The following is a 27,992-nucleotide window of genomic DNA, read 5'->3' on the forward strand; positions in this document are numbered from 1 at the left end:
AAAGCTGAGATAAGGGCGATTGTTTGTCAAGGTCTGCACACCTGAGAGCTATTGGCCCCCAGTTGTGTTCATTTCTTTCCATTAAGGGGTTATCCAGAAAGCAGCCGTGGGAATACACTGGGGTTGGAGCAGAGGTACTACTCTTACCGCTGTGTAGCAGCCAACACTCGTAATTGCAAGCGTAATGGTCATTGAAGTCAATGGGTGCCGCACCTGCTTCCATCGATTTCAATGAGAGCTGCGCCTGCAATTACGAGTGCCAGCCACTACATAGGGGTCAGAGCCGTGCTTCTACTCCAACCCCAGTGTATCCCAGCAGATGCTTCCTGGATAACCCCTTTAAGATATCATCTCTGTAGGGTTAAAAATCCATGTTTGACTCATTACCTCTGCAGAGTTAGCCAAGATAAGGATGGCTTTACATGGGACAACTAGCTTCCAAATAGTCACTTGGTGGGGCGAATCTAAGCAACAGTTGTTACTAGAACAACCAGGTGGCAATCGAAAACATATTCACTAATCACTTCACTAGTTGCTTCATTTCAGCTCACCTAAAAATAGTCGCTGGTTATCGTCCAGTGTAAAAAGGTCTTTCAATGACTAGTCAACAACTTTGCAGGGAGGTAGGCGCTTGTTCGGCGTGTACACTGATTGTCTCCCGCCTTTTTTGGCACATTTTACCGTTCTACCTAAAGCTCATTGGTTTTAGAAAACACATGAAATTGAGTGATCCTCACCTGAACAGTCCCTGCTGGTCTTTGAGGAACACTCACTGCTATGTTCTCTGGCTGGTTTTGGTCTTCAAAGATACACTGGCTGCTGTGGTCTCTCACTGCTTTGGCCTTCGACAGAATACAGATGAGCCAAGGATCAAACAAAAAAACGAAGTCCTTGCAGTTAAGAAGAGTGAGAGGTTGTAGTACCAAATGTTCAGTCAAGCCCGCGAGCCAATGAGAGATGCAGCAGCGGGTGTTCACTTGAAGATTGCTAGCAAGTATTTATGTGTTCAGTAGACTCAGCAATCAATGAGCATGTATTGGGGAAAGGTCGAAATTTCAAATACACGTCTGCCAAGGAACGTCATGCCTAACTAGTCGATGAAGCATGTTCTGGCCCGTGTACATACTCCCAAGAATTAGTTCAATGATTGTAAAATTAAACAAGTGAACAACAATCGCTCTGTGTAAAAGCACAAAAACAGCCGTCGTCTGTACGCTTTAGTGACTATTCAGATGATAGTTGTCTCGTCTAAAGCCACCCTAAGAATGCTACTACCGTACAACGGTAGCCCTCCAGTGTGACAACTCTACTAAACAAATCCTCATTTGTCGGCTTCCTACGAGTTTCATGTGGAACTGAGGTATTACATAAATGTTCAGGTTGTAAGCAGAGGTAGGTATTATGTATTCAATCAATGTACTTATGTAAGCGGAGACTTTTCTGCATGATTGCACTGATTTCTCCATTCCAACGTACTATTAGAGAACAGATGCTTTGCAGAGGTATGATCAGTTGATTACTATTTATGTTTGATCAGTTTTGATTAGGTTAATTCTATGCACAAGTATGGTACAAAATATCCATCAACGGTCACATAGGACCTAATAACAAGTATATGCATCAAACATATAACACTTCAAACAAGCAATGAACCTGAGTATACCTGGGACTCTTATTGTTCCCAACTTATTAAATTATTAGGTTGGTAACAAATGCTGGAAACTGTGAAACCTGTTAACAGGGGAAATATTGCAAGTACATCTGTTCACACCAAAGAAGTGAGCCTCTGAGGAATGGTCTTAAAGGGGTTGTCTCACGCCGAAACGGGTTTTTTTTTTATTCAATAGGCCCCCCGTTCGGCGCGAGACAAACCCGATGCATGTGTTAAAAAAAAAAAAACGGGTAGTACGTACCCGAATCCCCGCGCTGCGGCGACTTCTTCCTTCTTCTTACTTACCTTAGTAAGATGGCCGCCGGGATCTTCACTGTGAGGTCCATTGCCGATTCCAGCCTCCTGATTGGCTGGAATCGGCACACGTGACGGGGCGGAGCTACAAGGAGCAGCTCTCCGGCACGAGCGGCCCCATTCAGAAGGCAGAAGACCGCACAGCGCAAGCGGATCCATGGAGACGAGGACGCCAGCAACGGAACAGGTAAGTGAATAACTTCTGTATGGCTCATAATTAATGCACGATGTATATTACAAAGTGCATTAATATGGCCATACAGAAGTGCATAACCCCACATGCTTTCATGAGACAACCCCTTTAAGAGAAGAGAAATCATAGGCGTAGTATCAGGGGTCGGGGTGGCGACCCGGCCCCTGCGCTCAGGTGGCCCCTCTGCCTATCTGTATTCTATCTCATATCTATCTATTATCTATTTATCATTATCTATCTATCTGTTATCTATATATCTATCATCTATCTATCTATCTATCTATCTATCTATCTATCTATCTATCGTATAAGTTACACATCTCCCAGGATTTACTGTATATAATTTCACCCTTTGAACACAATTAAAAAATATATCAAAACCACATGCGGTTATTAATTGTGTATGCAGCTCCTTAATAACATACGCGGTCTTTAAATATTGCATGCAGGTTTTTTATGTGTTTTTCTTAATTGTGGTTCTAAAGTACAACAAAAACATAAACAACCCTAAGGCCGCCTGCAGACGAGCGGGTCGGATCCGGCAGCGAGAATTCTCGCCGCAAGACCCGACCCGAGCGCCTGCAGAGACGAGCGCGTACTCACCCGCGCCCGGCGGCCCCGGCTCTTTCATGTGCCGGCTTCCGGGCAGCCAGCGCATGCGCACACCGGAGCCGGCAGCTGGGTGAGTGACGTTTCTGTGCGAGGCTCTGCCCCAAGGGACGGCCCCGAGCTGAACTTTTGCACCCGGGCCCCTAAGCCTTTAGGTACGCCCCTGAGAGAAATAGATAAGTATAAACAACAAAGAAGGCAATAGAGAAAGAGGGCAAGGGGAGAAACTATAAAAAAAATGGATGGTAATAAATAAGGGAAAATAGGAGAAGAGTAATTCTGTGCCTTAGAATCATGATAACAGTGGACATAGTAGTGTTAATATTGCTCCTTACTACCTGGCTGGGTCCCAAAGCTCCCTTCAGAAGCCAATTCAAAGGTTTTTATGAGAGGATGTTTTGAAACTCTGAAGATATTAATAAGGTTGAAGGCAGGAGATGATCATGTCGTGAATAAATGGAAGCCTGCCTAATACATGTTCTGCTAGTGTATTACGCTTTAGACCAGCTATGACACTTTTGTTATTATAGACATGCAGGTTATTAGTAAAGGCTTGGTATTGGTCATCTAATATTCATAAATCTACATAAGAAGCTCATCAGAGCTGATCCTAAGCTAACGTGCGTCTGCAGATCCCTTCATGGAGACAAACCCGAGGCTTCTTGTGTGTTTCTTTTCCACGTAATTTTGCTGTGATTTTTTTGCGCGAATGTTAATAGGACCTTCTAATGTCAACGCATCACAAGAAATTCACAAGTTCATGCAATGCGATAAAAAGAAGCCTCCATATGGAAACATGGGAGATAAAAAAAACGCAGAAAGATAGGACATGCCGCAATTTTTTTCCCCCTCACAGCATCACATGAGTAAAAACATTGCAAATGTGAAGGAAACCATTGAAAATCATTGGTTTCATAATTCTGAGTTTCCACTCACTCTTGCATCGTGCAACAATTGTGTGATGTTATCGCAAGAGTGAAGGCAGCCCTAATCAACAGAGCGCTTATAGACAGGCAGACTCCTAATTTGGTAAATATGATCAAAAAGTACATGATTATCCATTAAAGGGGTTGTGCCAACATAAAACGCTATCACGGCGGAGGCTCCCAGTAGAATAAATGGAGCAACATGACACATATGTGACCGCCGCACCATTTATGCATTGACCTTTCTCAGGATCGGAGAGGGTCCCACCAGTTGACCTCATCAATCAGAAAGTTATTCCCTATCTTGCGAATGGGGGATAACTTTCTGTCTTGACACAACTCCTTTAGCCCCCTTTCTAACATGTATGTCACATGTCACAGGGCAGTGTATAGAGTAAGCTCGGATGCTGAGCCCACTTCATATGCGGCTGCTGGCTGTGTTATACATCGCACAATCACCTCCAGTGGCTGGGATCGGAGAAAACTCAAATTCTGGACATTTAATCCCTTAGATGCTGCGATAAAGAGACTGCATCATCTAAGTGCTTAAACAATCAGCCCCTCAGCCATAAGGCAATCAGAGGCACCAAAGGGTTGCAATGGCAGCCAGTCTAAAAAGGGCCCTCAAGGATGCCGTCTCAGTACAGAGGGAGAGTGTGACAGAATAATGCTGACAGCATAATATACTGCAATACAGAAGTATTACTGTGCATTATACAAGTGTTCATATGTTCAAGTCCTCTAGTGGGACCGAAGAAAATAAAGAATAACATTTTCAAAAATTTTAAAAAAAGAAAACATTAAGAGTTAAAGAACCCTTTCCCATTGATCATGTTAAAATGAACACAACTGGTTTCTCCGCATCCATAAAGGTCCGGATGCAAAATACCCCAATAAAATGAACAAAACTTGCCCAAACTGCTGGTTTTGGTTACCTTGCCTCCTAAAATATTGAATAAAAGTGATCAAAAAGTCTTAGATACCCTGAAATAAATCTATTATGCAAAAAATACAAAAAAACTACACCGCATGAGTCCTTCACACAACTCCACTGACAGAATAATAAAAACTTATTGGTTTTAAAAATAGGGTGACAGCAAATTTTTACTTTTATTTTTTTACAGAAAAGTTTTCTCGTCTTGGAAAAGCAGTAAAACCTAACAATAACTATATATCGTATCACCGTAATCACATCGGCCCACCAAGTGGCGTTAACATGTCATTTCTACCTCACAATGAATGCTGTAAAAGTGAAACCATGAAAACAATTGCCAAAAATGACCCAACGTTTTTTTCCATTCCACTCCACAATGTTTTCCTTTTTACTTGTGCCATTAAAAATACTACTTGTCCCACAAAAACCAAGCCCTCAAATCGGGAAATAAAAAGTGTATGGTTCTTGGAAACCAGGATGGAAAAATGGAAAAGTTGCTGCCAAAAATGACTGTGATGGGAAGCTGTTATTAGAACCTGTTATGTATAGCTTTTCACTAGGACAGCTTAGAGTACTTAGCAGCCCTCGGATATCGGGGGTGGACAAAAATATGGAAACACCATACGAAATGCATGGGAATATAAATCACATTTCAATAAGACATGTAGAGATGGATTATAAATGGAGGTAATATGACACAGTTGCTGCCGGGCAGAAGTTAACATGTGTTTGAGCAACAAGATCCCATTGGTCAGGGGTTTGAGCCACTCAGCTGCTGTTACCAGCTGGCTCCCAAAACCACCCAGAGCAGGGCAAGAGGTGAAGTAAACACAAATTTCTTAGGAAAGCTCTCAGCCAAGCAGAAGTTAAAAGGGAAGCCCAGTGCTAATGATTAAAATCCCAGGCATTTTGTAAGGTGTTTCCATATTTTTATCCACCCCCTATATTACTTGATCAGAAACTGCTTGTAATATATGCTTCTGTATTCTGTCCGCAATCCATGCAAAATGAAAAAGATAAGTACACAGCACTCCGAAACTCCTTGAGAGGAGTTTTGGGCTCCTGTGATCCGAAACTAAACACTAATGACGTTTTTTCTTTCAGAAAGAAGATGTGGCGGCTGAGGATGGTCATATATCATATACTCTTACATCCTGTGCCTGCACATATCTACATCTGATGGTGGTATTTATCATTCCTTGAAGGTGGCATGTGATAGCAGTATAAATTGCTGTTACAATACACGCAGGTATACATAGATCAGTGTACGGCACCTTCCACACGGGACAAATTAGGCTGCACGTTGCACAGCAAACCGCGATGAATTCCGCCCCAAAACCCGCACGGCACTGTGAGGATTTTGGTGCATAATGAAAGGGGCCTAAATTAGCCTGCATTATCGCATCAAAATCTGCAGTCAGCTTTTCAGATTTTGATGCGGAATTCCACAGCAGCAAGTTCCGCTGCATTCCAGGAGGAGTATGCTGCTCATGTGAAAGGCCCCTTAGACACTACATGCTGCTCTGACTGCCAGCAAGGCTCATGTGGACAGCACTGGTTAATCAATGCAGGTGTAATGGATTAGTCAGGGAAGCTGGTGCGGCCATCTTTGTTTGTCCACAATCGGAGGATCGCTTTAAATAATAAAAATACTTTGAATAAAAAAAAAATCTTTTGGGAACAATCAAGAACAGATCCCTGCTTCTACTGTGCATGAAACACGTGCCTGAGGATCGCAATTCCACAGAAACGATGCAACGAGCATTTGAATGAAAAAAGCCTTGCATTAACGTGAAAAACGCACATTGACAAGTGCAATTTTTCTTGCTCGCCTGTGTGAATACAGCCCAAGGGTTCTTTCACATGGAGGAATTCATACAGCTAACTTATATGTGCAGAAAAATGGATTCCTATGGAAACATTAAGACTAGAGATGAGCGAACGTACTCGGTAAGGCCGATTTCGCAATCGAGCACTGCGATTTTCGAGTACTTCACTACTCGGGTGAAAAGATTCGGGGGCGCTGTGGGTGAGCGGGGGGTTGCAGAGGGGAGTGGGGGGGAGAGGGAGAGAGAGAGAGAGCTCCCACCTGTTCCGCGCTGCTACCCCCCGCTCCACCACGCCACGCCCCACCCCCCGACAACCCCCGAATCTTTTCACCCGAGTAGTGAAGTACTCGAAAAATGGGTATTGCGACCTGTCAGGTGGAGGTGCTGCCCATTTGGGCTTATCGTAAGAAATAAGACTGCTAGTGTGTTTATCGTTGATGAAGCCATCAGTTTAGGCTTCATCTTACAACTATTATCAGTACTTTAGGCACCTTCCCACACGAGGGATTGAGGGTTTGCAGGAGCACGCTGCTGTTTCTATATATCAAAGAAAGCAGTACTCCTATTGTTCCATCGCCTCATTCTATCAACATTACAAAAGCATACACATCCTGTCCTGATGAAACAGTGGCTATATTGCTCACACTGTAGAAACGCGTTGACAGTCTCAAATGATATTTTTTTAAGCAAGTCTGTATAATTATTATCTTGGTCGCGGCTGTCTAAATCAACCTACAGCTCCGGCTTTTAAGATCCTTATGAGACAATTGTGACAAGCCTAATCACTGTCGCAATACCCCTTTTTTTAGAGTAACCAATGTGTTGATACGTCACGCATAGCTAGGCCTTATGCACACGGCCTTCTTAGCTATGCCTTTTTGACAGACATCATTGTTCAATTGGGAGCTAGCGTTGTAGTACGAATCCTAGCGCGCCTGGTCCACTTGGCCTAATCATTATATGCCATAGTGACCCAATATTCACATCATATAAGTGGATAAAGTACTCACTGCCCAGGTATTGATTAAACGATACTCTAATCTCTATTTAATTAAGGGCAGTTATTGGATACATCTGTTTTTCCCCCACTAGGGGATTACTTATTATTATCCGCTAACTCCGTGTCATCCTCTTAAATGGATGAATGTGTGTTTTGTCTGTGTATGTTTGTCTGTTGAGTCTAAACTACCTCAGAATCGAGGAAGAGTGTTTTTTATCCTTACATTAATAAAAGTTATTTTTTAGTCCTAGGCCTTTTCCAGTGATAAGGTTATATTTGCTCTAAGAGCCTATTGTCACAGTGACTTTTTATCTTTTGTTGCACAAAGCACAGAAGCCTCCGTAGACTCCTATGGGAGAGTATGCAAGGCGGCCACCAAAGGGACAATAAGGAATTTCCTCGCAGCGGGGAGAGAGAGACAGATGAAGGAAAGCCCCGGGTAGCCCCCTTCTCCACTGTGTTTCTTTTCATCTCAGCAGAGCTGGAGGGATATCCCCGCAGCGTGGAGAGAGAGAGCAAGATGAAAGGAGTCCCCGGGGAACCCCCTTTCATCGCTAGGGACTCCCTTCATCTCTGCAGGGCTGCAGGGATTTCCCCACTGTCGGGAGAGACAGGTCCCCCTGCAGGGGAGAAAAGGGAAATCTCCAGCAGCGCCATGCTCGGGTTCCCCTGCAGGGGAGAATAAGGAAAACCCCAGCAACTGGGGAATCCTTTATTCTCCCCTGCAGGGGAATCCCAGCATCGTGCTGCTGTGGATTTCCTTCTTCCCTGCATGGAAGCCCTGGCATCGCACTGCTGGGGATTTCCTTCTTCTCCCTGCAGGAGAACCTCTCGCTCCCCACAGCTGGGATATCCTTCCAGCACCGCTGAAATGAAGGGAAGCCTTTTTTTCCCCAGCAGTGCTTTTTTAAAGCAACACACAGCTCCCAATCATGTGAATGGGCAATTTCACCGCTATTTAAGCTCGGGACTTGATAGCGGCAAATCATCCATTCACTCAATTTTCTCACGTGTTAGCCACCATTTTTTTCGTAGCTAACTTCTGCGCAGTTTTGATGTCCATGTGAAAGAGCCCTTAAAGTGATTTTCAATGCTGCATTATAATGCCACATCGCAGCCCCTTAGCATTCATCTTTTGAGAATTACTTTAAGGATTAGTTCCAAGCATTTCCATTCGAAGGGTTAGTAGTAACAGACACTTCAATAGATTCATTGCAAATAAATCACTAAAGTATCATTATAAAATGCCAGCAGAGGAGCGAGCCCATACGCTTAAATTTCACTGGCAATTCAGCGTATAGCACAGATACATATCAGGGTAATATTATGCTCACATTTAGTTCTCATACTGGCTACTAATGCAATCATTTTGCAGTTTTTGACCGTAGAAATGACTTTTCTGAGTGCTACAAAGGGCTGGGTCTTGTACTCTGAAGGATCGCTCACATTGTATCCATCTTACTATTCCGGTGCATAGAGGTGACTTCCTAAAGTATACAGTAACAATTGCTGAAGTAGTTGTAAGTTATAAAATACTGCTCATGCTCATAATGATCATCTATCTCACATGGACAACTTACCAGAAGTCGGATCTTCTGATTTTTCTTTTGCTGCAAAGAAGAGACAGTCAGTTATTATATATGAACTAAACAAGCAGAAAACAACTTTGCCTCTAGAGGGCCACATTTACTTTCCAAAAAGCTATCTGCATCTTCTGGTCTTGCAGTCCTATCAGACCGGTCAAAGCCACGCAGCTAGCCCTGCTGTCCTCACTCATTGATGGTCCTCTTTATACATTACCCTATACCGACATACAATCCTTAATAGACTCATCACCAGAATCTGTCTCATGTTTTTATTTAGAAATTCAATACATCTGCCGAAAACAAGTTTTTTATAAAATACTAGCTTGTTACCCACGACCTCGTCCGCGTGGAATTTGTATTTTTTTAATCTAATCTTAGTTTTGCAGTAAATTATAACGCAAAAAGTTGAAATAGTGAAAGGACTGTAACTGCAATCTGCTATGTCAGCGCAGTTCTATGTTTTAGGTCTTGTCATCTTTGCTAGGATATCAAGGTTTTGTGGGCTGTATACATGTGAGCCGCCACATACAGTTGCCTGTGAGAAAAACTGTTTTTTTTCTGCATGTACACCTGCTACCTTAAGTGTTTGCCCTTGAGCCGTATTGATTGTCATTGTGAATGCTATTTTGAAAGGGAATTGCAGCCTTTTGAATTGAAAAGGCAAATCCATCAGTATTATCGGAATGCGTGGAATTAATACACTTTCTCCTTTTGCTATTCCAGTCATAATAATGGCTCTTACAATATTTCGCCCCAGGTGTGTAATTTGTGCTGTTGCACAGTTTTGCCGCATCAAGATTACGCATTAATAGGACCAGAACACTAACTTTTAACCTCAGTTTATGGGAAGGCACTCCTGACAATTCCAAGGAGTTAAGGAACTCTACTGGGTATGAGGTGACTTGTTCAGTGTCCAGCAGTCAGCAATGAAGTAGCAGCATCAATGGTGTAGTAAAATAGAAAAAAATTTTTTTATTGCTCCATAAAAATGGCGACTAGGGATGAGCGAGTCTACTCGCTAAGGCACTACTCGCTCGACCAATGTGCCTTAGCTGAGTATCTCCCCGCTCGCCCTGAAAGATTCGGGTGCCGCCGCGAGGAGGGAGCTGTGGGGGAGAGCAGGGAGGAACGGAGGGGAGATCTCTCTCTCTCTCTCTCCCGCCCGCTCTGCCCCGCTCCCCGCCGCAACTCACCTGTCAGCTGCAGCGGCCCCCAAATCTTTAGGGACGAGCAGGGAGATACTCGGCTAAGGCACATTACTCAAGCGAGTAGTGCCTTAGCGAGTATACTCGCTCATCCCTAATGGCGACGTTTCGACTAGGTGAGTCTTTATCAGGCTTCATAAAGACTCGCCATTTTTATGGAGCAATAAATCTTTTTTCTATTTTACTACACCATTGATGCTGCTACTTTATTGCTGACTGCTGGATTAGTTTGGGACTGGAGATCCGTGGTCCCACAGGTGGCTTTGCATTTCCCTTTGCTGGAACCTCTGCATATGACTTGCATTATAAAGGTGTGCTGCGGGACTTTTCACTTGCAACATTGTTGTTCAGTGTCCATAACATTATCCACCATCAGATACTCCTTTGACTTGTGAAATAATTTTTTCATTCATCTGTCCTACATTTTCATTAGATGATGCCAAAATTGCCCTTTAACACAACCATTCCTTATTCCCCATATTAGGTTGCAGTTGAGAATAAACATTATCAGTTCTGTAATGTTGTACATAGTACAGAAGAATTCATTTACTTTAAAATCTCAATCCATGTTAATGTAGTGTAGGGTTCATTTTGCAACAATTTATCTAGAATTAAATTTAGAGCGGTACATTCACATTTCTCTTCTACATTCACATGTAGAGGGGTACAGTGAATTTTAGTGCAGATCTGCACCAAAATCTGTGGCATATTTTGTGCTGTGGAGTTTGCCGTGAGTCTGCCCAAACTCTGCGTCAACATCCACAGAATTTGGTAATCCCTCACACAGGCGTATTTGTACAGCGTTTAGCGTTGCCTTTTCAGCGCAGCACTAAACGCTGTACAGCGCCCCCATTCATCTCAATGGGGCTGCTGACACAAGAGCTTTAACAGCGATGCATGTTCTATCTTGCCCAGGGAATTACGTGGATCTGTGAAAAGCTCCGTAAAATTCCGCACCAGTGGTGTAATGTGGAATTTTATGCGGCTTTTCCGCAGTGTAAATTGTGAACAAATTCCGCTACTTGGATTACTTGGAAGCGTAAAACCTTTACAGAGTTATTCTCCGTTAAAGTCACACATGCCAGATTTCCAAAATTTGGCCTGGTCATTAAGGCGTACACGGGCTTTGTCACTAAGAGGTTAAAAGTAGCCTGTGTAATATCTTCGGTCAACTGTCATAACACTTATTAGCAACTACGGAAGAAGCAAAGCACAGTACACAACGATACTTCAAGAACTGTTAACCCCTTGAAAGTGTTGCTAGAAGTCCAACAACCAACGCTGCATTCGTATCCTATTACTACCAGACATGCCAATGATAAGAATGGTTTTGATTAGCGTCTTAATTAACTAAATTATATAATCCTACAAGATGCAAACAGAATATTCTTGCATAACTGAGAACATGAAGCAAAACCGACCGCCAAGAAATCGGATACTTCTCTCCATTTCCAAGTGAGTCACTCAGGCCTCTAGTGAAAACCATAAGTTTCCAGCTCTGCCTCTGTGATGTTGCCCGTCTCGTTCTGCCTTCCCCGTCTCGCTGAAGCGTTTCTGGAATCCGGACAGCGAAAGGAAACATATAATCCAGCAGATTCCAGAGGTTTCATATTAGAGCCCGTATTATAAAGTACAGTAAAGCATTTCATCACCTTTAGGTTTTTTTCTTTTTAGCGGTTAAAAAAATTCCTTAAACTAAATGAAGCGCGCAAATTCTTCTACAAATGTTATGGCGTTAATATTAACTGCGCTTCACAAAGCACAGAAATGAGAATGGAATTGCGTAAGCCGTGAAATTAGGCAAATATACACATTTCCCAGCCTCAGTATCAGGCCGTTCTCACACGACTGTATGCAAAAACGCTGCAATTTTTACGCAGTGTTGCGTGCTGAAATATGCGGCGTATAAACGCTAGTGTGCGAGGCCCCATTGAAATGCATGGAGGTTTAGTGCTGCGTGTTTCACCTACGCAAAATATGCAAAAAAAACGCTCGTGTGAGTGACTTGGGTTTAATTAGACAACTGTATGCGCAGAAACACTTGCCACAGCGCAACGTACTTGCACATGAACGAGGTTGGTGAGGCAGATTTGGGCGTGTCTGTGCATAGTTCTGTACTTTTTGAGCATGCATGGCCAGTTCACACATGCACGCGACAAATGCTTTCTGTGGATTAAAAGGCTAATAAGGTCAAAATGTGTTCTTTTCCCCGTGTTTCACACTTCCCCTTGCATATTTGCGCAACTCCCATAGACTTCTATGGGAGCCTTTGCAGTGCAAAAAGCAGAAAGAACAAACATGTTTAGTGCACGTAAACAGGTTCATGTAAAGAAGCCCTAAGGGACCTTTCACACGGGATGGAGTTACGCCGCAGGACACAGCCAAATCCGCAGCTGTGGAATTCCTGAGGTAGCCTGCGGATTCTGGTGCGGAATTCGCAAGGCTTGCGCTGCGTCATGTGGCCTATTACATCCCGTGAGAAAGGTCACTAAGTCTTATATTCATGGTTATTTCTTAATTGTCTTAATTGGATCACCATTTTTTTCATAAATACATAGAACACAGGAAAACAAATATTTCCATAGTTTATGCTACTGTTACTATAATTTAGTGTTTTTGCACCTGACAATAATAAAACACCAACTAAATCAGAAAAGTGGTGGACAAAATACATGAACAACAGAAAAAGAGTCATATGCAACATTATTGATACATCAATAAATGAATCCATAGAAACAGAATCAGAAGGGCTAACAGACACATGAACAGGACGGGTGACCCCCAACATGGATAAATCAGTCAGAATGAAGTGCCGGCGCTTAGTACTGAATGTTGTCATATAGCTCATGAGATAAATGACTTCTCCAAGCATAGAGCAGAAATAAAACCTTCAGGGCTCTTTCACACGAGGGACCTATGCATGCCCAAAATCAGCGCATCAAAAAAAAGCGTCTAACGGCACACAAAAAAGCGTTAATAGATGATTTTTGTGCCGAGCTTAATTAGCACTAATATCACCCATTTACAGCGCTGCTCTTCAGGAGTTCGGGGGAAAGAGAGAGAAAGAAATGGCAGCAGCCCCCGAAGTCCTGAACATCAAGTTTTAAACATTCTGCTGTTAGCTCCTGCTGATACCCGTAGGGCTAGAGGGGACTCCCCAAGGGAATCCTCCATAGCAGAGAGAGAGAGAGAGAGAGGGCGGGGCTAGAGGGGACTTCCCAAGGGAATCCCCCATAGCAGAGAGAGAGGGTGGGGCTACAGGGGACTCCCAGAGAGAATTCCCCATAGTAGGAAGAGAGGGTGGGGCTAGAGGTGTGTCCTGCCCCCTATCTCTCCTCCGCTATCAGGGGATTCCCTTGGTGAACCCCTCTAGACCCACTCTCTCTCCCTACACTGTGGGGGAATTCCCTGTAATGGGGAGAGAAGGATTACCTTGCAGAAGGAATTACACTGGCTGTCATAAAATAGGCCAGCTCCTATCTTCTCGCACAACAGGGATTTGGAGCTGCTGAATTTCAGTCACTGAGGTCCTTTTTTTTGGCAGAGGGCTTTTTGGGTGCAGCTAAAATTCCTCCATCAACAAGTTCCATAGGTAATCATTGGTTTTAATAGCCACACTTTTTTGGCATGCCTACATTGCGTCAAAAGGACACTTGTGTGAAATAGCCCTAATAATATCAATTGCACACGCATCCATTGTGTTAAACGTTTCTCCACTCAGTGCAACTTATCAGCAGGAACTCAATGAACAAACATTATAGACAGGCTACATAAATAATGAATAAACTACAAGTGTACGTGGATATAAGACAAACAGTCACGTAACGCACCCTTTTGTCCTCTATCCACCTACACTTTTATTCTATCATTTATTTATGTATTTATTATTGTAGCCGGTCTGTACTTTTTGTTCACCGAGTTCCTGCTGATAATCTGCACTAAGCACCAGCATAGTAACACAAAATGATGAGGTGTTATTCCTGCACTATGTTTGGTGTACTTATTTATCTCATGAGCTATATGACAACATTCAGTACTAAGCGCTCACACTTCATTATGACTGATTTGGCTATATTGGAGGCTCGCCCGTCCTGTTTGCGTCCGCATGTGTTGGCTCTTCCATTTATCTGTTTATGAATTGATGTGTATGTATCAGTAAAGTTGTATGTGACTCTTTTAGGCCCCCTGCACACAGGCGGAAATTCCGCGGTGTGATTTCCTGTAGAATTTCCGCCTGTGCCCGCCTGCATAGGATTGCATTGCAAAACGCAATCCTATGCAGACGTCCGCGATTTGTCTGTGCGAAAATACACGCGGAAAACAAATCGCGTCATGTTCTATTTCTGTGCGGGTCTCGCAGAGGTCCACACAGAAATGTCAGTCAAGACCCGCCGGGTCCACTCTGCACATACGTGTTATTGTCTGTAAAATGGATGTCAAGAAACCACTAAATTGGCCAATTCTTCACACCCAAATTAAGGGAATATTCTCAGAATTAACATTTATTACCTATTCACAGGACATGTGATAAATGTCTGTTCACTGAAGTTCTACACTGGGAACCCACCAATGATGAGAATGAGAGTCCCGTGTCCTCTTTTTCTATTCACTACAACCCTCGTTGGGGCTCCTACACAAGAGCGCATGCAAAAACGCGCACACCACAACGAAGCTGATTTGCATGCACATCAGTGCATTGTAATGTACCTTTTGCGCATGGAGGGCATTTACATTTTCACACGGCAGGCGAACCCCCCCCCCCCCCCCCCCGAGTTAAATTGCTATTTAGCCTAATGAGGCTCAGATGTGTTGTCTTTTTCACAGAATTCTGCAGTGTATTGTGCATTTGCATTGAGCGCACATTTGCCCTCCTCCCGTAGACCTCTATGAAGACCTGTGCTTTGAGAGAATGTGCAGCAAATTAGAGTGTGTCCTATATTTTTTTTAATGTGCATTAAAAAACAAGAAATGAGAACAAACCCATTGAATGGGTTAAATGGCTTCTATTCTCTATGGATTGCACGCGCAAATACACTTGTGTGATGCAGCCCTAAGGAAGAGATTGAATGGAGAGGTGGATGAACATGAGTGTTGCCACTCTATTTAACTCTATGGGGTTGCTGAAAAGAAGCTGAGCTTAACCCAGAAAAAACCCTGTAAGGCTCTGTTCACACCTGAGCCATAGGATCCATTTAAAGGCTTTGGCGCAGATCTGGCATAACATTCTGGATGAAAAGGTCCTGCGTGCAAAAAATGTCCGGTAAAATACCAGACTGGATGACAGAGACCATTCGGACAGGATATTTTGTTTTCTTGCTCTTGTATTGGAGTAGGAAAATGAAATCCCTAATGCAGATGTAAACCTAGCCTCGGTCATTAATGACCGCTGTCATTGCATTCAGTCGTTGGGGATGTTTTTTGAATTTTTGCTAAAAATACCAGGACTTTTCTCTTCATGCAACTAAGTCCCAAGCTGTCAGCGGGTCCAACATCTCTTACACCCTGGTGGAAAGAGAAAGTGGCTACTTCTCCCTCATGAATGATGCCATTGAATGCCACAATCCGATGACACATCTATGCTTTGTTACCATCATGTACCAAGGAACAAGCCTTCCAACTCACTCATTCACGTAGCCATTCTTCGGGACATGTGCAGTCCGAGCCTACAACAAACTAGACCAAGTTGGTGCATGGACCTATAATAGCCAAATAGACTATCTACGCAAGCGATTTTTTCAAAGAGACTGATGGTCTGTGGGAAGGGGGGAAAAAAAAAAATCACAATTCGCCCTATTCTGCTCCGTTTTCCCCCAAATGCCCCTGTGAACGGAGTGGTGGTGCGCGTGCTTGAAAACCACTCCATTCGCTTCTATGGTAGGAACAGTGATCTTCAAGAGCATTGATCTCCATCTGTCCAAAGAAGTGACTGGGGAGGTGGTTGGATAAGAATACCACAGTTCCATTCTCAGGGTCATTCTGGGGTACAGTTCTCAGGATTGCTGGGGGTCCCAGAGGTTGGACACCAGCGATCAGACTTTCTGTGAACAGATAATAAATGTCTTTAGGGCAGGAGTGAGGCTGGACCTTTCAGCCAACATTCATAACACAACTGGCATATTCAGAGTTAAAAATGTGGAGAACTACACCGGGGAATATTATGTATTTGTCAAATTAAAGTATGTCATTCTTTGCCTAGATCTCCTCTGTAACCTGACTATCCCCGATAATATCCGACAGCTGCCTAGCGAATCCCTAGGTGGACATTAGATCATATCTTTATTGCAGTTTCAGAATACTTTAACTATTAGATAAAAGAACACTTTTGGATATTAAAATATGGGAGAAGCATGAAGACTGGTTAGAATATCCATATTTACTGTGAAAATGGTTTATATCAAACTTTACCTTCACATTTACCATGATATATAGCATTATATTAAATGTGTTATTATCTGCAGTATATGTTACTGTGTAATGTGATATATTGTTATTATGGTGTTTTTTCCATGAGTCTGATTACATGGCACCAGGTTGACCGCCCTAATACCATGTTCTTGAGGGCAACCTACACGACTTCCTGCTATGGAAGAGCCCTTAGGCTGGGTTCACACGGGACGGATTTGCTGCGGAATTTCCGTGCAGATTGTCCGCCCGCGGCTCCTAATCCCGGGATTAGCCAGCAAAGTGGACGAGATTTTGCAAAAATCTCGTCCACATGCTGCGGCCAATCCGTTTCAGCAAAACTGTGCGGAAACGGCCATGCGGAGCAGAAATTAAAGACGTAGCATGTCAATTCTTTTTTTTTCCATGGCGACTTCTCTTCTCTCTATCGGGAGATGCGGGCGGCGAAGCCGATCCAAAACACGCAGCTGCGGTTTTCCAGCGGTATTCTCGCAGATATACGATGCGGCCAATCTGCGAGAATTCCGCTGGAAATCCGTCCAGTGTGAACCCAGCCTTTATGTACACAAGGTGTAGGGTATGGTGCCATGCTGTTGGGCACAGTGATATGTCGCTTATAAGAAGAGTAGCAGTTGGCGTGCTTATCGTAGTCTCTGCGAGTGAAGAGAGGGACATCTCTGTTGTGGCAAATAGCCGAGAAACCAAGACAATCTATATGATAAAATGTCACTCCTTTAGGAAATTGCTTCCCTATTAAATACATACAACTTTCCAGTCATTTCTTGGTTTGGACGTAAAAACCTTCTACAAACATACGTTGTCCCAAAAATACTCCATAAACTACAAATGCTTCCGTTATACTTACCCTACTCATGCTTCAGCAATATTAAATCACTCTTCTCGAGATTCATTTGGAAACATAAGAGACCCCGAATAGCTTATCGTCTATTGGCTCAGAGGAGGGAGAATGGCGGAATAAATTTACCAGACATGTTTCAATATGACAAGCCAACTCAATAGATGGTTGGAACTAATAAAACCTTCTAAAAATCAAATTATAGGTTCACTTATCAAATCTACATATGGACCTAACTTATTGAAAGATCTCTGGTATCTATCACCTAAAATATACAGAAAAGGCTCCTATGAGTTTCTCCTAGGAGGAGTATGGGACGCCCTACGAATCCTAATAACCCACTTGATCTCAGCTGCAAAATCTTTAATTCCTACCATGTAGAACCAACCAGAAGCGCCTACATATATCCAATGGGTGGCTAAAGTAAATGAAATTAGAAGACTTGAGGAACTAACAAGTTGGACTAATAGAAGTCACTAAAAATTCAAAGTTACCCGGGACCCGCGGTCTAAGCTGATCTAATCCTGTATAATCGTTTAGCAGTAATAGAGATACTTTTTTTTGGACTTTGTTAAAGGGGTTCTGACATGAATAATGTTTTTATGCTTTAGCAGCCATTGTTCCCTGGTCTGCCTAATGGACACAGGGAACCCACGGTTTAATGGCTGCTAAAACATCTTTTTTTCCACGCATGACTGCAGTCATAGTAACATAGTAACATAGTATGTAAGGCTGAATGAAGACAATGTCCATCTAGTCCAGCCTGTCTATCCTACTGTGTTGATCCAGAGGAAGGCAAAAAACCCCAAGGCCACAAGCCAATTAGCCCTTTTGGGGGAAAAATTCCTTTCCAACTCCCTAATGGCAATCAGACTGTTCCCTGGATCAACCCCTAATAGTTCCTACCTGCCTATATACCAGGACTGACACTTGACCTAATAATTATATCCTGTAATATCCTTCTTCTCCAGAAAGACATCAAGTCCCCTTTTAAACTCCTCTATGGATTTTGCCATCACCACTTCCTCCGGTAGAGAGTTCCACAGTCTAACTGCTCTTACTGTAAAGAATCCCCTTCTATGTTGGTGATGAAACCTACTTTCCTCTAATCGTAGCGGATGTCCTCTTGTTACCGTCGTGGTCCTGGGTGTGTTGTCCCCTCATGTACTTATACATAGCTATTTGGTCGCCTCTTAACCTTCTTTTTTCTAGAGTAAATAGTCCCAATATTGATAACCTCTCGGGGTATTCCAGTCCCGTCATTCCATGTATTAGTTTAGTTGCCCTTCTTTGAACCCCTTCAAGCACTGTGACATCTTTTCTGAGCACCGGTGTCCAGAATTGTACGCAGTATTCCATGTGAGGCCTGACAAGTGCCTTATATAATGGAAGGATAATGTTCTCGTCCTTCGCCCCTATACCTCTTTTAATGCACCCCAAGACTGTATTTGCCTTTGCAGCAGCTGACTGGCATTGGTTACTCCAGTTCAGTCTATTATCCACTAATACCCCCAGATCCTTTTCCATATCACTTTTCCCCAGTGGTACCCCATTAAGTGAATATTGGTGACATCCGTTTCTCCTGCCCATGTGCATAGTCTTACATTTTTCAACATTGAACTTCATTTGCCATTTTTCTGCCCAAGCCCCCAGCTTGTCCAGGTCCGTTTGTAGCCGCACATTGTCCTCCGTTGCATTAATTATATTGTATAATTTTGTGTCATCTGCAAATATTGATATTTTGCTGTGCAGCCCCTCTATCAGGTCATTGATAAATATGTTGAACAGAGTGGGGCCTAATACTGAACCCTGTGGCACCCCGCTAGCGACTGTGGTCCAATCAGAGTACGCACCATTTATTACCACCCTCTGCTTTCTATCATTGAGCCAATTTTTTACCCACTTACACACGTTTTCGCCCAGTCCGAGCTGCCTCATTTTGTATATTAGCCTATTATGTGGCACGGTGTCAAAGGCTTTAGAGAAGTCCAGATATACAAGATCAATAGATTCTCCCTGGTCCAGCTTAGAGCTTACTTCATCGTAGAAACTGATCAGATTTGTCTGACATGAGCGACCCTTCATGAATCCATGCTGGTGAGGAGTTATTCCCTTAATCTCCTTGAGGTACTCATCGATGGCATCTCTCAGAATCCCCTCGAAAATTTTTCCCGTTACTGAAGTGAGACTTACTGGCCTGTAGTTACCAGGCTCACTTTTGCTCCCTTTTTTGTAAATTGGAACCACGTTAGCAATGCGCCAATCCAATGGTACTACACCGGTCTTGATAGTGTCTAGAAATATTAGGTATAGCGGCCTAGCTATCTCGTCACTTAGTTCCCTTAATATCCTTGGGTGTAATCCATCTGGGCCCGGCGATTTATCAATTTTAGTTTTCTTTAGACGCTTCCGCACCTCCTCCTGCGTTAGGTATGAGATATTTTGTGAGGGGTTCTTTTTATTCCCCTGCATCTCGTGTGGCATTTCCTTTTCTTTTGTGAATACACTTGAGAAAAAACTGTTTAGTAGATTTGCTTTCCCTTCGCCATCATCAATGATTTCTCCTGCATTGTTTTTTAAAGGGCCAGCGCTCTCCCTGCAAATCCTTTTGCTGTTAATGTAGTTGAAAAATAGCTTCGGGTTGTTTTTGCTCTCTTTTGCGATCCGTCTTTCTGCTTCCTCCTTGGCAGTTTTGATCGTATCTTTGCATATTTCGTTTTTTTCCCTGTATGATTTTAGCGCTTCTTCGCTGCCTTGTTGCTTTAGTAGTTTGAACGCTTTCTTTTTTTCGTTTATTGCCCCTCTTGCCGTCTTGTCGAGCCACATTGGTTTCCTTTTAGCTGAGTTTCTTTTATTTTTAAATGGAATGAACTGCTCACATGAGGTGATTAGGATCCTTTTGAACTTTTCCCATTTGTCCTCCGTACTGATATTTTTGAGGATGTTGTCCCAATTAATGTTACCGATAGTAGTTCTAAGCTCATCAAATTTTGCTTTACTAAAGTTTAGTTTCTTTGCCACTCCCTGATAAGGCTTCCTATTGATTGACAGCTGGAAATTGATTATATTGTGGTCACTGTTCCCCAAGTGTCCCTCAACCTGCACCCCCTTTATACGTTCCGGTTTGTTGATTAGTACTAGGTCCAGAATGGTCCTCCCTCTTGTTGGTTCCTGGACAAGTTGGTTCAGGTAATTGTCTTTAATTACTCTCAAGAATTTGTCACCCCTGTGAGATTTGCAGGTTTCCTTCTCCCATGTTATATCTGGGTAATTAAAGTCCCCCATGATAATTACTTCGTTTCGCTTTGACACCTCTTCTATCTGCCTAAGTAGTAGGTTTTCAGTTTCTTCTGTTGCTTTTGGTGGTCGATAGAAAACCCCTATCAGGATTTTGTTATTTTTTCCTCCCTGTATTTCTACCCACAGAGATTCCACCTGTTCGTCTCCTACCCCTATATCCTCCCGTAGCCTCGGATTCAAGTTCGTTTTGACGTACAGACATACCCCTCCCCCTTTCTGGTTCCTTCGGTCTCTTCTGAAGAGATTTGTACCCCTGCAAATTCACCGCCCAATCGCACTTATCATCAAGCCATGTTTCCGTAATTCCGACTATATCATAGTTTTCATCGGTCATTCTCGCTTCAAGCTCGCCCACTTTACCAATCAGACTTCTTGCATTCGTGGTCATACAATTTATATCATTTTTTTTGTTTTTTAAATTAGTTGAATTGAATTTTGCACCCACCTGCAAATGGCATTTTAATTGATTTGCGTTTTTCACGTGCGGAAAAAAAACCCGCAGCATGCTCCATTGTAGTGCGGATTCCGCGCAGATCGGCCACATTGCTATCACACTGCTTTCAATAGGTGCAGATATCCGCATGAAAAAAAAAACTATTTAAAAAAGCAAATCCGTGCGGAATCTTGCAGAAATCTGCGCTGATTGTATTTTTCTAGTTGACATGAGGCCTTAGGCCTTAGGCCTCATGTCCACGGCTAAAATAAAATTTAAAATCTGCAGCGTTTCTCCTGCTGCGTGATTCATGCCCCATAGGGATGCATTGGACACCCGCAGGTAGTTAAATACCTGCGGATGTCATTTTCCCTTGAGGTGCGGATTGCATGTGCGGGAAAACACCCGCATCATGCTCCATTTTAGTGCAGGTCTCCCGCAGGCTTCAAATGAAGCCTATGGAAGCCGTCCGGATCCATGGCACACCTGCACCTGAATTTCTGCTCTCCGGCACGGGAGAGCAGGAGTTTAAAAAAAATAGAGTGCCCGGCACATGCGTGCGGCACGCTGCCTGCTTGCTGAGCACATGCGCCGGGCCGAAGGAAGAAGATCTGGCCGTGACGGAGGGAAGATCCGCAGCGTCCGGACAGGTAAGTAATTCTTCTTTTAAGCCTCATGTCCGTGGGAAAGGAGGGACCCGCTGCGGGATTCTGCATGGAGAATCCGCGGCGGGCCTGATTTTCCCCGTGGACATGAGGCCTTAGACTCTAGAGTGCTGGAAAGTAGTGTTTGAGCGAGACTCCCTGCATCATGAGACTCTGCAGGTGGAGAAAGGAGTTTCCCTGCAGAGTGAATCTGAACAAAACTTGGGACCAGCGGGTGGACAGAACAACGAAACAGCTGGAGTTACTTGTGGTTGTCAGACAATCAGACAATCCTCTCTGGTGGTCTGTCGAGGGTGTCCTGAGCCCGGTCGCCTTGTATCCATGCTCTCATGCATAAACTGGTCCCAACCTCTCCTAACAGTCTGGTCAGAACGGCCCAGGTGGCAGACAATTCACTAATACAACTAAACATCTTCTCACATTCCAATAACGCGCCCCTCTCACACTGTTAACTGGGTGAAATCTCTGATTGCGTCGTAGAGATGTCTAGTGGTCAACCAGCTCCACACAAGCGGAAGAAGAGGTCACTACACACAAGGAGCCTCCGAGAGCCTTTATAAAAGTCAAGGATGGAAGACTTTTAGGGTCTCCGGTGACAAGACCGTTCATCTTATCACTACAACTCTAATCATTTACATATCTTCCTGAGATGTAACTGCATGCCGGGTTGCAGCAGCAAAACAACTTCTAGGAGCTTAATTTTTATTGACAAAGAGTGTATTTCAAGAGTTAAAATCCACTATAAAAGTCCACAGGATAACCTCACATTACAAATACGCTGTAGATTCTGCATGGAATTTAATATTTTATATCTCATCCACATGACGTATCCTGTGAATGCTGCGCATTACCAGCAACAGATTCCACTGTGAACATTCCACAGCATTTACTTCTCATGTGAAGGCACCCTTACGTTTCTGTGCCTCTCAGTAACTGTAACTATTATGTATCTGTGATTCCTCAGACTTTACATATAAAGTTTTTTTTAAGTTTACAGCTACCTATGTGACACTCTGTCCGGTCTGGGTACTTTACTTCACAACAAGAACTGTACCGGATACTCCACTTAGCCACCTCACATTAGGCCTCCTTCACATGGGCAACACCGCATCGCTGCGAGAAAATCGCAGCGATATCGCATCGCTGCACAGTACGATATCGCTGCGATTTTCTCGCAGCAATACCGCGATTTTGTAGCACTACAAAGTCGCATGTGATGCTACAAAATCACGCGACTTTGTATCATCTGCTACTGTCAAAGTTGCATCGCATCATATGCAAACCGCGTTTTCGTGCGATGCGATGCAACAGACAGGAAGGCTCCATACAGAAACATTGGCTACAAAACCTAGCGTGTCGCGGGCATATTGCCGGACCTGCAAGGTTTGTGTGTCATTTTGTAGCATGCTACAAAACATCTCATGTGTGAAGGAACCCATAGGAAACCATGGGCTTCTCATACATGCGATTTGTAGCATCGTAGCAATACTACAAAATCGCGTGACTTTGTCGCCCATATGAAAGAGGCCTTATAGTATTAGTGTATTTTGATGCCACCGGAAGCTAGGGATTTGACAGGAGGAACACCCCTGGCACACCCCCAGCTCCCGATTGGGCCAAGAACCAAAGGTCCTGGAAGGAGGTAGCAGCCTGGGACAGCAGTAATAGCGTGGGTGAGCCGAGGAGATTGTACCCGGGTACGTGAGTGACAGCGCTCCCGCCTGCTTTGACCGCAGGGGAGAGCCGAAAAGAAGGGCTACTGCGGCGGACTTCAGCGGCGAAATAACACTGACAGCACTCCCACCTGCTTCTGCAGCAGGGGGAGCGGAAGTGGGAGGAAACAGCGGCATGCACCAGGAGTGGGTCCCAGGGATAACAGCAGCGACGCGATGGACACCGCTCCCGGCTGCTTTGCCCGCGGCCGCAGCGGTAGTGGGAAGACTGCCGATGCAGGGTGAGCCAGAACAGGGGACAGTAGCAGGGAAACAACAACTCACTGCGCTTCCACCTGCTTCAGCCACAGGGGGTGCGGCAGCAGGAGCACAATTTACGGGGGGACGGGGCTCAGCGGTGAAGCATGGGGAAAGCAGCATTTGCCAATTTGTAGCAGGGATGGAGGGTTAGGGTGAGAGGTAAGTGTAACAGTCAGCCTAATATTTTACAAGTAAGCCTAACTATTACACTTTCCCCTCACCCTAACCCTCCATCCCTGTCAGAAATCACGGCACGCTACTCGGGAAGAAGTGCAGGTGAAGGCAGCATGAGTTTGGGGAGCTGCCTGGCCTTGCAGCCCATTGAGCTCTGCAGCCAATCAGGTACAGGGGGCGTCACCCCCCTGTCAATATTGACTCCACCGGTTCTTCCTGGTGGCGTCAAGATACACTAATACCTCACACTATTTTATGTTTTTGGTAACGCAAGTTCCAACCAGCGTGAAACGGGCCTAATCATGCCCTCTGCTACTGTGTTACAAGCAGACAAGCATGCTGTCCCGTCCAAAGCTTGAGGAAATCAGTTGCAGGTCTGGCATGAACATGAAATATATTATTGGTGATCACTTGCCTGACTCAGCATATTCAGCATAGTAGCAGCCTGTAATTGAGTTTTAGATCAGCCGCATACATAAGCCTTGTTCAATTTAGCAAGGCTAAGGGCCCTTCTACACGGGAGGACCGTTGGATTCAGATTTGCCCAACCATTGTCCCAGCAATAATCTCCCCTGTGCTTTTACACAGGAGCAATCTAACGCTGAGTGAATGGAGGCGGAGCGGACTGGGGATCGTTCCAGCCCGTACGCCTCCCTTCACTGTGAACAGGCAGTCATCCATAGATGAATGACTGCCTGTTTACACAAGCTGATCATGCATGTCATATAATGGTCCAGAGAATTTAAGTTCTTTTTTACCCCAGGTATAACATTCTGATTGCATGATAGCAGATAAGGAAAACTACATTGAATATTTCTCTATACAGGAACATATCTGACATCCCTTTTACAGAAACACATAATTAGGAAAAATAACAAATGACTCCTTCAGGTTTTTGCCAGTGTTGGCTGCTACTGAATAGCTGTCTCCCAAATATATTTAGAATCTGCCTTTGAAATTAATCCATTGGCTTTCAAGAGTCAGACAAAGCCTGTTGAGTATAAGAGATTACTGCCTTTCATCCATTTAACCATCTAGGCCGCTATAAGGATTTACGGAATCAAGAAGAACAAGATACTAATACTCTCTAATTATTAGACGGTGCAAACTAGGGACAATCTTAAAATGAACCACATTTTTTGTTACAGTGGCTCTCTAGACTGTCTACTTTAACTTTATATCATTTGGCTCAGTTTACGTCAGACTTTGCGCCAGGGTTTTGGCACCCAATGTCGTATTTAGACATTGCTCCTTTACTAGAAGCTGTACCCCCTTTCTGCAATGCTACACCCCCGTTCCGTGAAGCCACATCCCCATTTCAGACATGGCGAAAAATATGTCAGAAAGTGTGTAAAACACATCATCATACATGCGGTACAAACTTACAAGACGGTTGTCAGGTGTAATCTGCAGCAAAATACTGGCCCGGTAGCTCTAGTAAATCGGCACCAATATGATAATAACATACGCTGGTAGATACTAGTGTAGTGACCCCGAGTTAGGGTCCCGCCATCATTTGTAAGCCTGTTTGCCTCCCTATCCTATTGGTGCGATGTGATTGGTAGTTCAGGATTTGGGGGAGGAGTTGTGTGAGAGAGAGATGGAGAAGAAGAGAGTAGTTGGTGGTCAGAGAAGGAGGCGCGCGCAGGAGAGACAGGCTGATGCTCCTGCCAGGCTAAGCTGTGGTTATGTCTTTTCTGTTAGAAGGCTTATCATATGATAAAGGGCCGCTGTATTTCTGTTGTAAACTGTAATTTGTACTTCTCCCTTCAATTAGTATGACAGGAAGTAGCTGTCCAACAGCTATCATATGATCCATAATAGCTCTCATGTGCCACCCGTACCCCAAACACGTTTGCTTCAATTTTTGCTTGCAATACGCCTTGCATTGCCAAAATTTTGTATATTTTGCAATTTTTAAGATGATATAAAAAAATTGATGTTATTTTTGGAGATTCTGGTACCTTGAATGGTCTATATTAGATTGCTTTGACATTTCGATACAAAACTGTGCCAAGAGAAGTACATTGTTAATCAAGTGATGCACAGGACTTGGATTTGAATGCAAATCTAGCAGCTTCATTGCACATTCTGGAACACATAGCCTGGTTCACGTCTCTGCCAATACGCTGAGTCTGCCGCATGTTTGGATAACCTTAGTTTTAGTATTCATTATATGAAATATGTGTTGCTTAGATTTTTTTAATTTAAAATGTAGCATTTTTGGTAGTATAATTATTGGAAAGACTACTTCTGGGAGAAAAATGTTACAAGATTCATTAGCAGACACTCCATTTAATCATATGCTGAAGTAGTACAGCAGGAGTTTATGTTCCTAGTTCTACACACCCGGTCTGCGGGGGACAACACATTGCCATTCACTTCTGTGTTCTGCTCAGTAATCTGTACATTCATGTCACCAAAACAATCAGTTTAACTAAATAATTTGCACTTTATGTCGGAGTTTAACGATTAAAGTTGACCTATTATTTTTTACATCAAAAAGTGGTTCAAAATACTTTTCTGATTCATTTTACAACTTATCTATAATACTTTTTATGATATTTATCATCACAGAATTTTAAAGAAACTCATTACACTTTTAATGTTTATTAACATCCGCCTTTTTTTTCTAGGAAACTTTTTACCAAAATGTAATACGGTACTGTTGTATTATGTCTACACCGGAAGCTGGGGGTGACCAGCCTTTGGTGGAGTGAACACCCCGTCAGGCCCCTAGCTTCTGATTGGCTAGTACTGAGGTAGGGAGGGAGGAGACTGAAAGCTGAGGTGTTGTGGCGACAGCAGGGAACACTGACAGCGGTGCCAGCTTGTTTCCCCCTGATGCCAAATCATACCTCTGGCTGTTGCACTAGAAGGGACCGCTGCCACTCAGCTCCCTGCTGCTCTCCCCGGTAGACTGGCACCTCCACTCCTGTTCCCCAGTCACCCGATGCCGGCGGGAGCTGCTGTAAATGTGCTCCACGCTCCTCTCCCTGCCACACTGCCATCTGGCCTGCCGTTCTTCCTGCAGCCGCTGCAGCCGGGAGCGCTGTCACTGGGGGTACCTGATCCTCTCCCTGCCGGACTGTCATCTCCGTTACTGGTGCCCCTGCGTCCGGGACCGCTGTCAATATGTTGCACACTCCTCTACCAGCCACTCCTCTACAGCTATGTGCGCTCTGGTTACCCCTGCCACCACTGTAGCTGGGACCAGAGCTGTTGCCCGAGATGATAGTAGACTGCTGGGGACGGGTCACCTTGGATGCAGGGTTAGGGTTACTTTAAGTGTTAGGCTTACATTATTAGGTGTAGACAGCTAATGTAAGCCCAGCACTTTAACTAACCCTAACCCTGCATCCATCCAAGGCAAACCTCAGTCCCTACACTGCTGGGACCTTGCTCCAGGCAGCCAATCAGTAGCTTGTGGGCGTACACTGGGCAGATACAGCCCATCACTAAATCTCCACCCATACTTGTGGTGGAGACAAGGTACAACAGTACCATGTAATACTATGTACAGTAATAATTTATATTTTCAGGAGCTTTACTGAAGCAGTTTCTATATTCAGAACATCACATAATGTTACTTTAGCAAAATGCAAAAATACCGCATATCCTTAAGGATGCATTCACACGAGCGTATTTGCACACAAAATACACAGAGAATAGAATCCATTGTTTTTCTTGGATTCGTTCACGTGCGTATATCTATCGTGTGCGCATTTTGGTCGCACAAAAAATACACAGCATGCTCCATTTTCCTGTGCAATTGCACATTAACCCTTTCCAATCCAATTTGTATCCTAGTTTTCCTAGGGGGCTTACTCTTTTTCTGCCATTATACAAATGCGCTATCTGCTGGCTAAAGCCAGTACTGCATGAGGTGACACATTGGATAGGCTCCGACAGCAGAAAGGTTGGCAATATACAGTAAGAGA

At 43.9% G+C, this 27,992-nt stretch overlaps 1 protein-coding gene across 1 annotated transcript in view; it reads right to left on the reverse strand.

Annotated features, from left to right (window-relative positions):
- Nucleotides 1-27,992, reverse strand: part of ADGRG2 (adhesion G protein-coupled receptor G2) — a 142,437-nt gene that overhangs the window by 81,444 nt on the left and 33,001 nt on the right. The window contains exon 4 of the mRNA XM_066599835.1: nucleotides 9,038-9,067. Within this exon, the coding sequence (XP_066455932.1) occupies nucleotides 9,038-9,067 (30 nt within the window). The remainder of the gene's footprint in view (nucleotides 1-9,037; nucleotides 9,068-27,992) is intronic.

The sequence above is a fragment of the Eleutherodactylus coqui genome, chromosome 4 (genome assembly GCF_035609145.1).
Source record: "Eleutherodactylus coqui strain aEleCoq1 chromosome 4, aEleCoq1.hap1, whole genome shotgun sequence".
In the NCBI taxonomy this organism is placed as follows: Eukaryota; Metazoa; Chordata; class Amphibia; order Anura; family Eleutherodactylidae; genus Eleutherodactylus; species Eleutherodactylus coqui.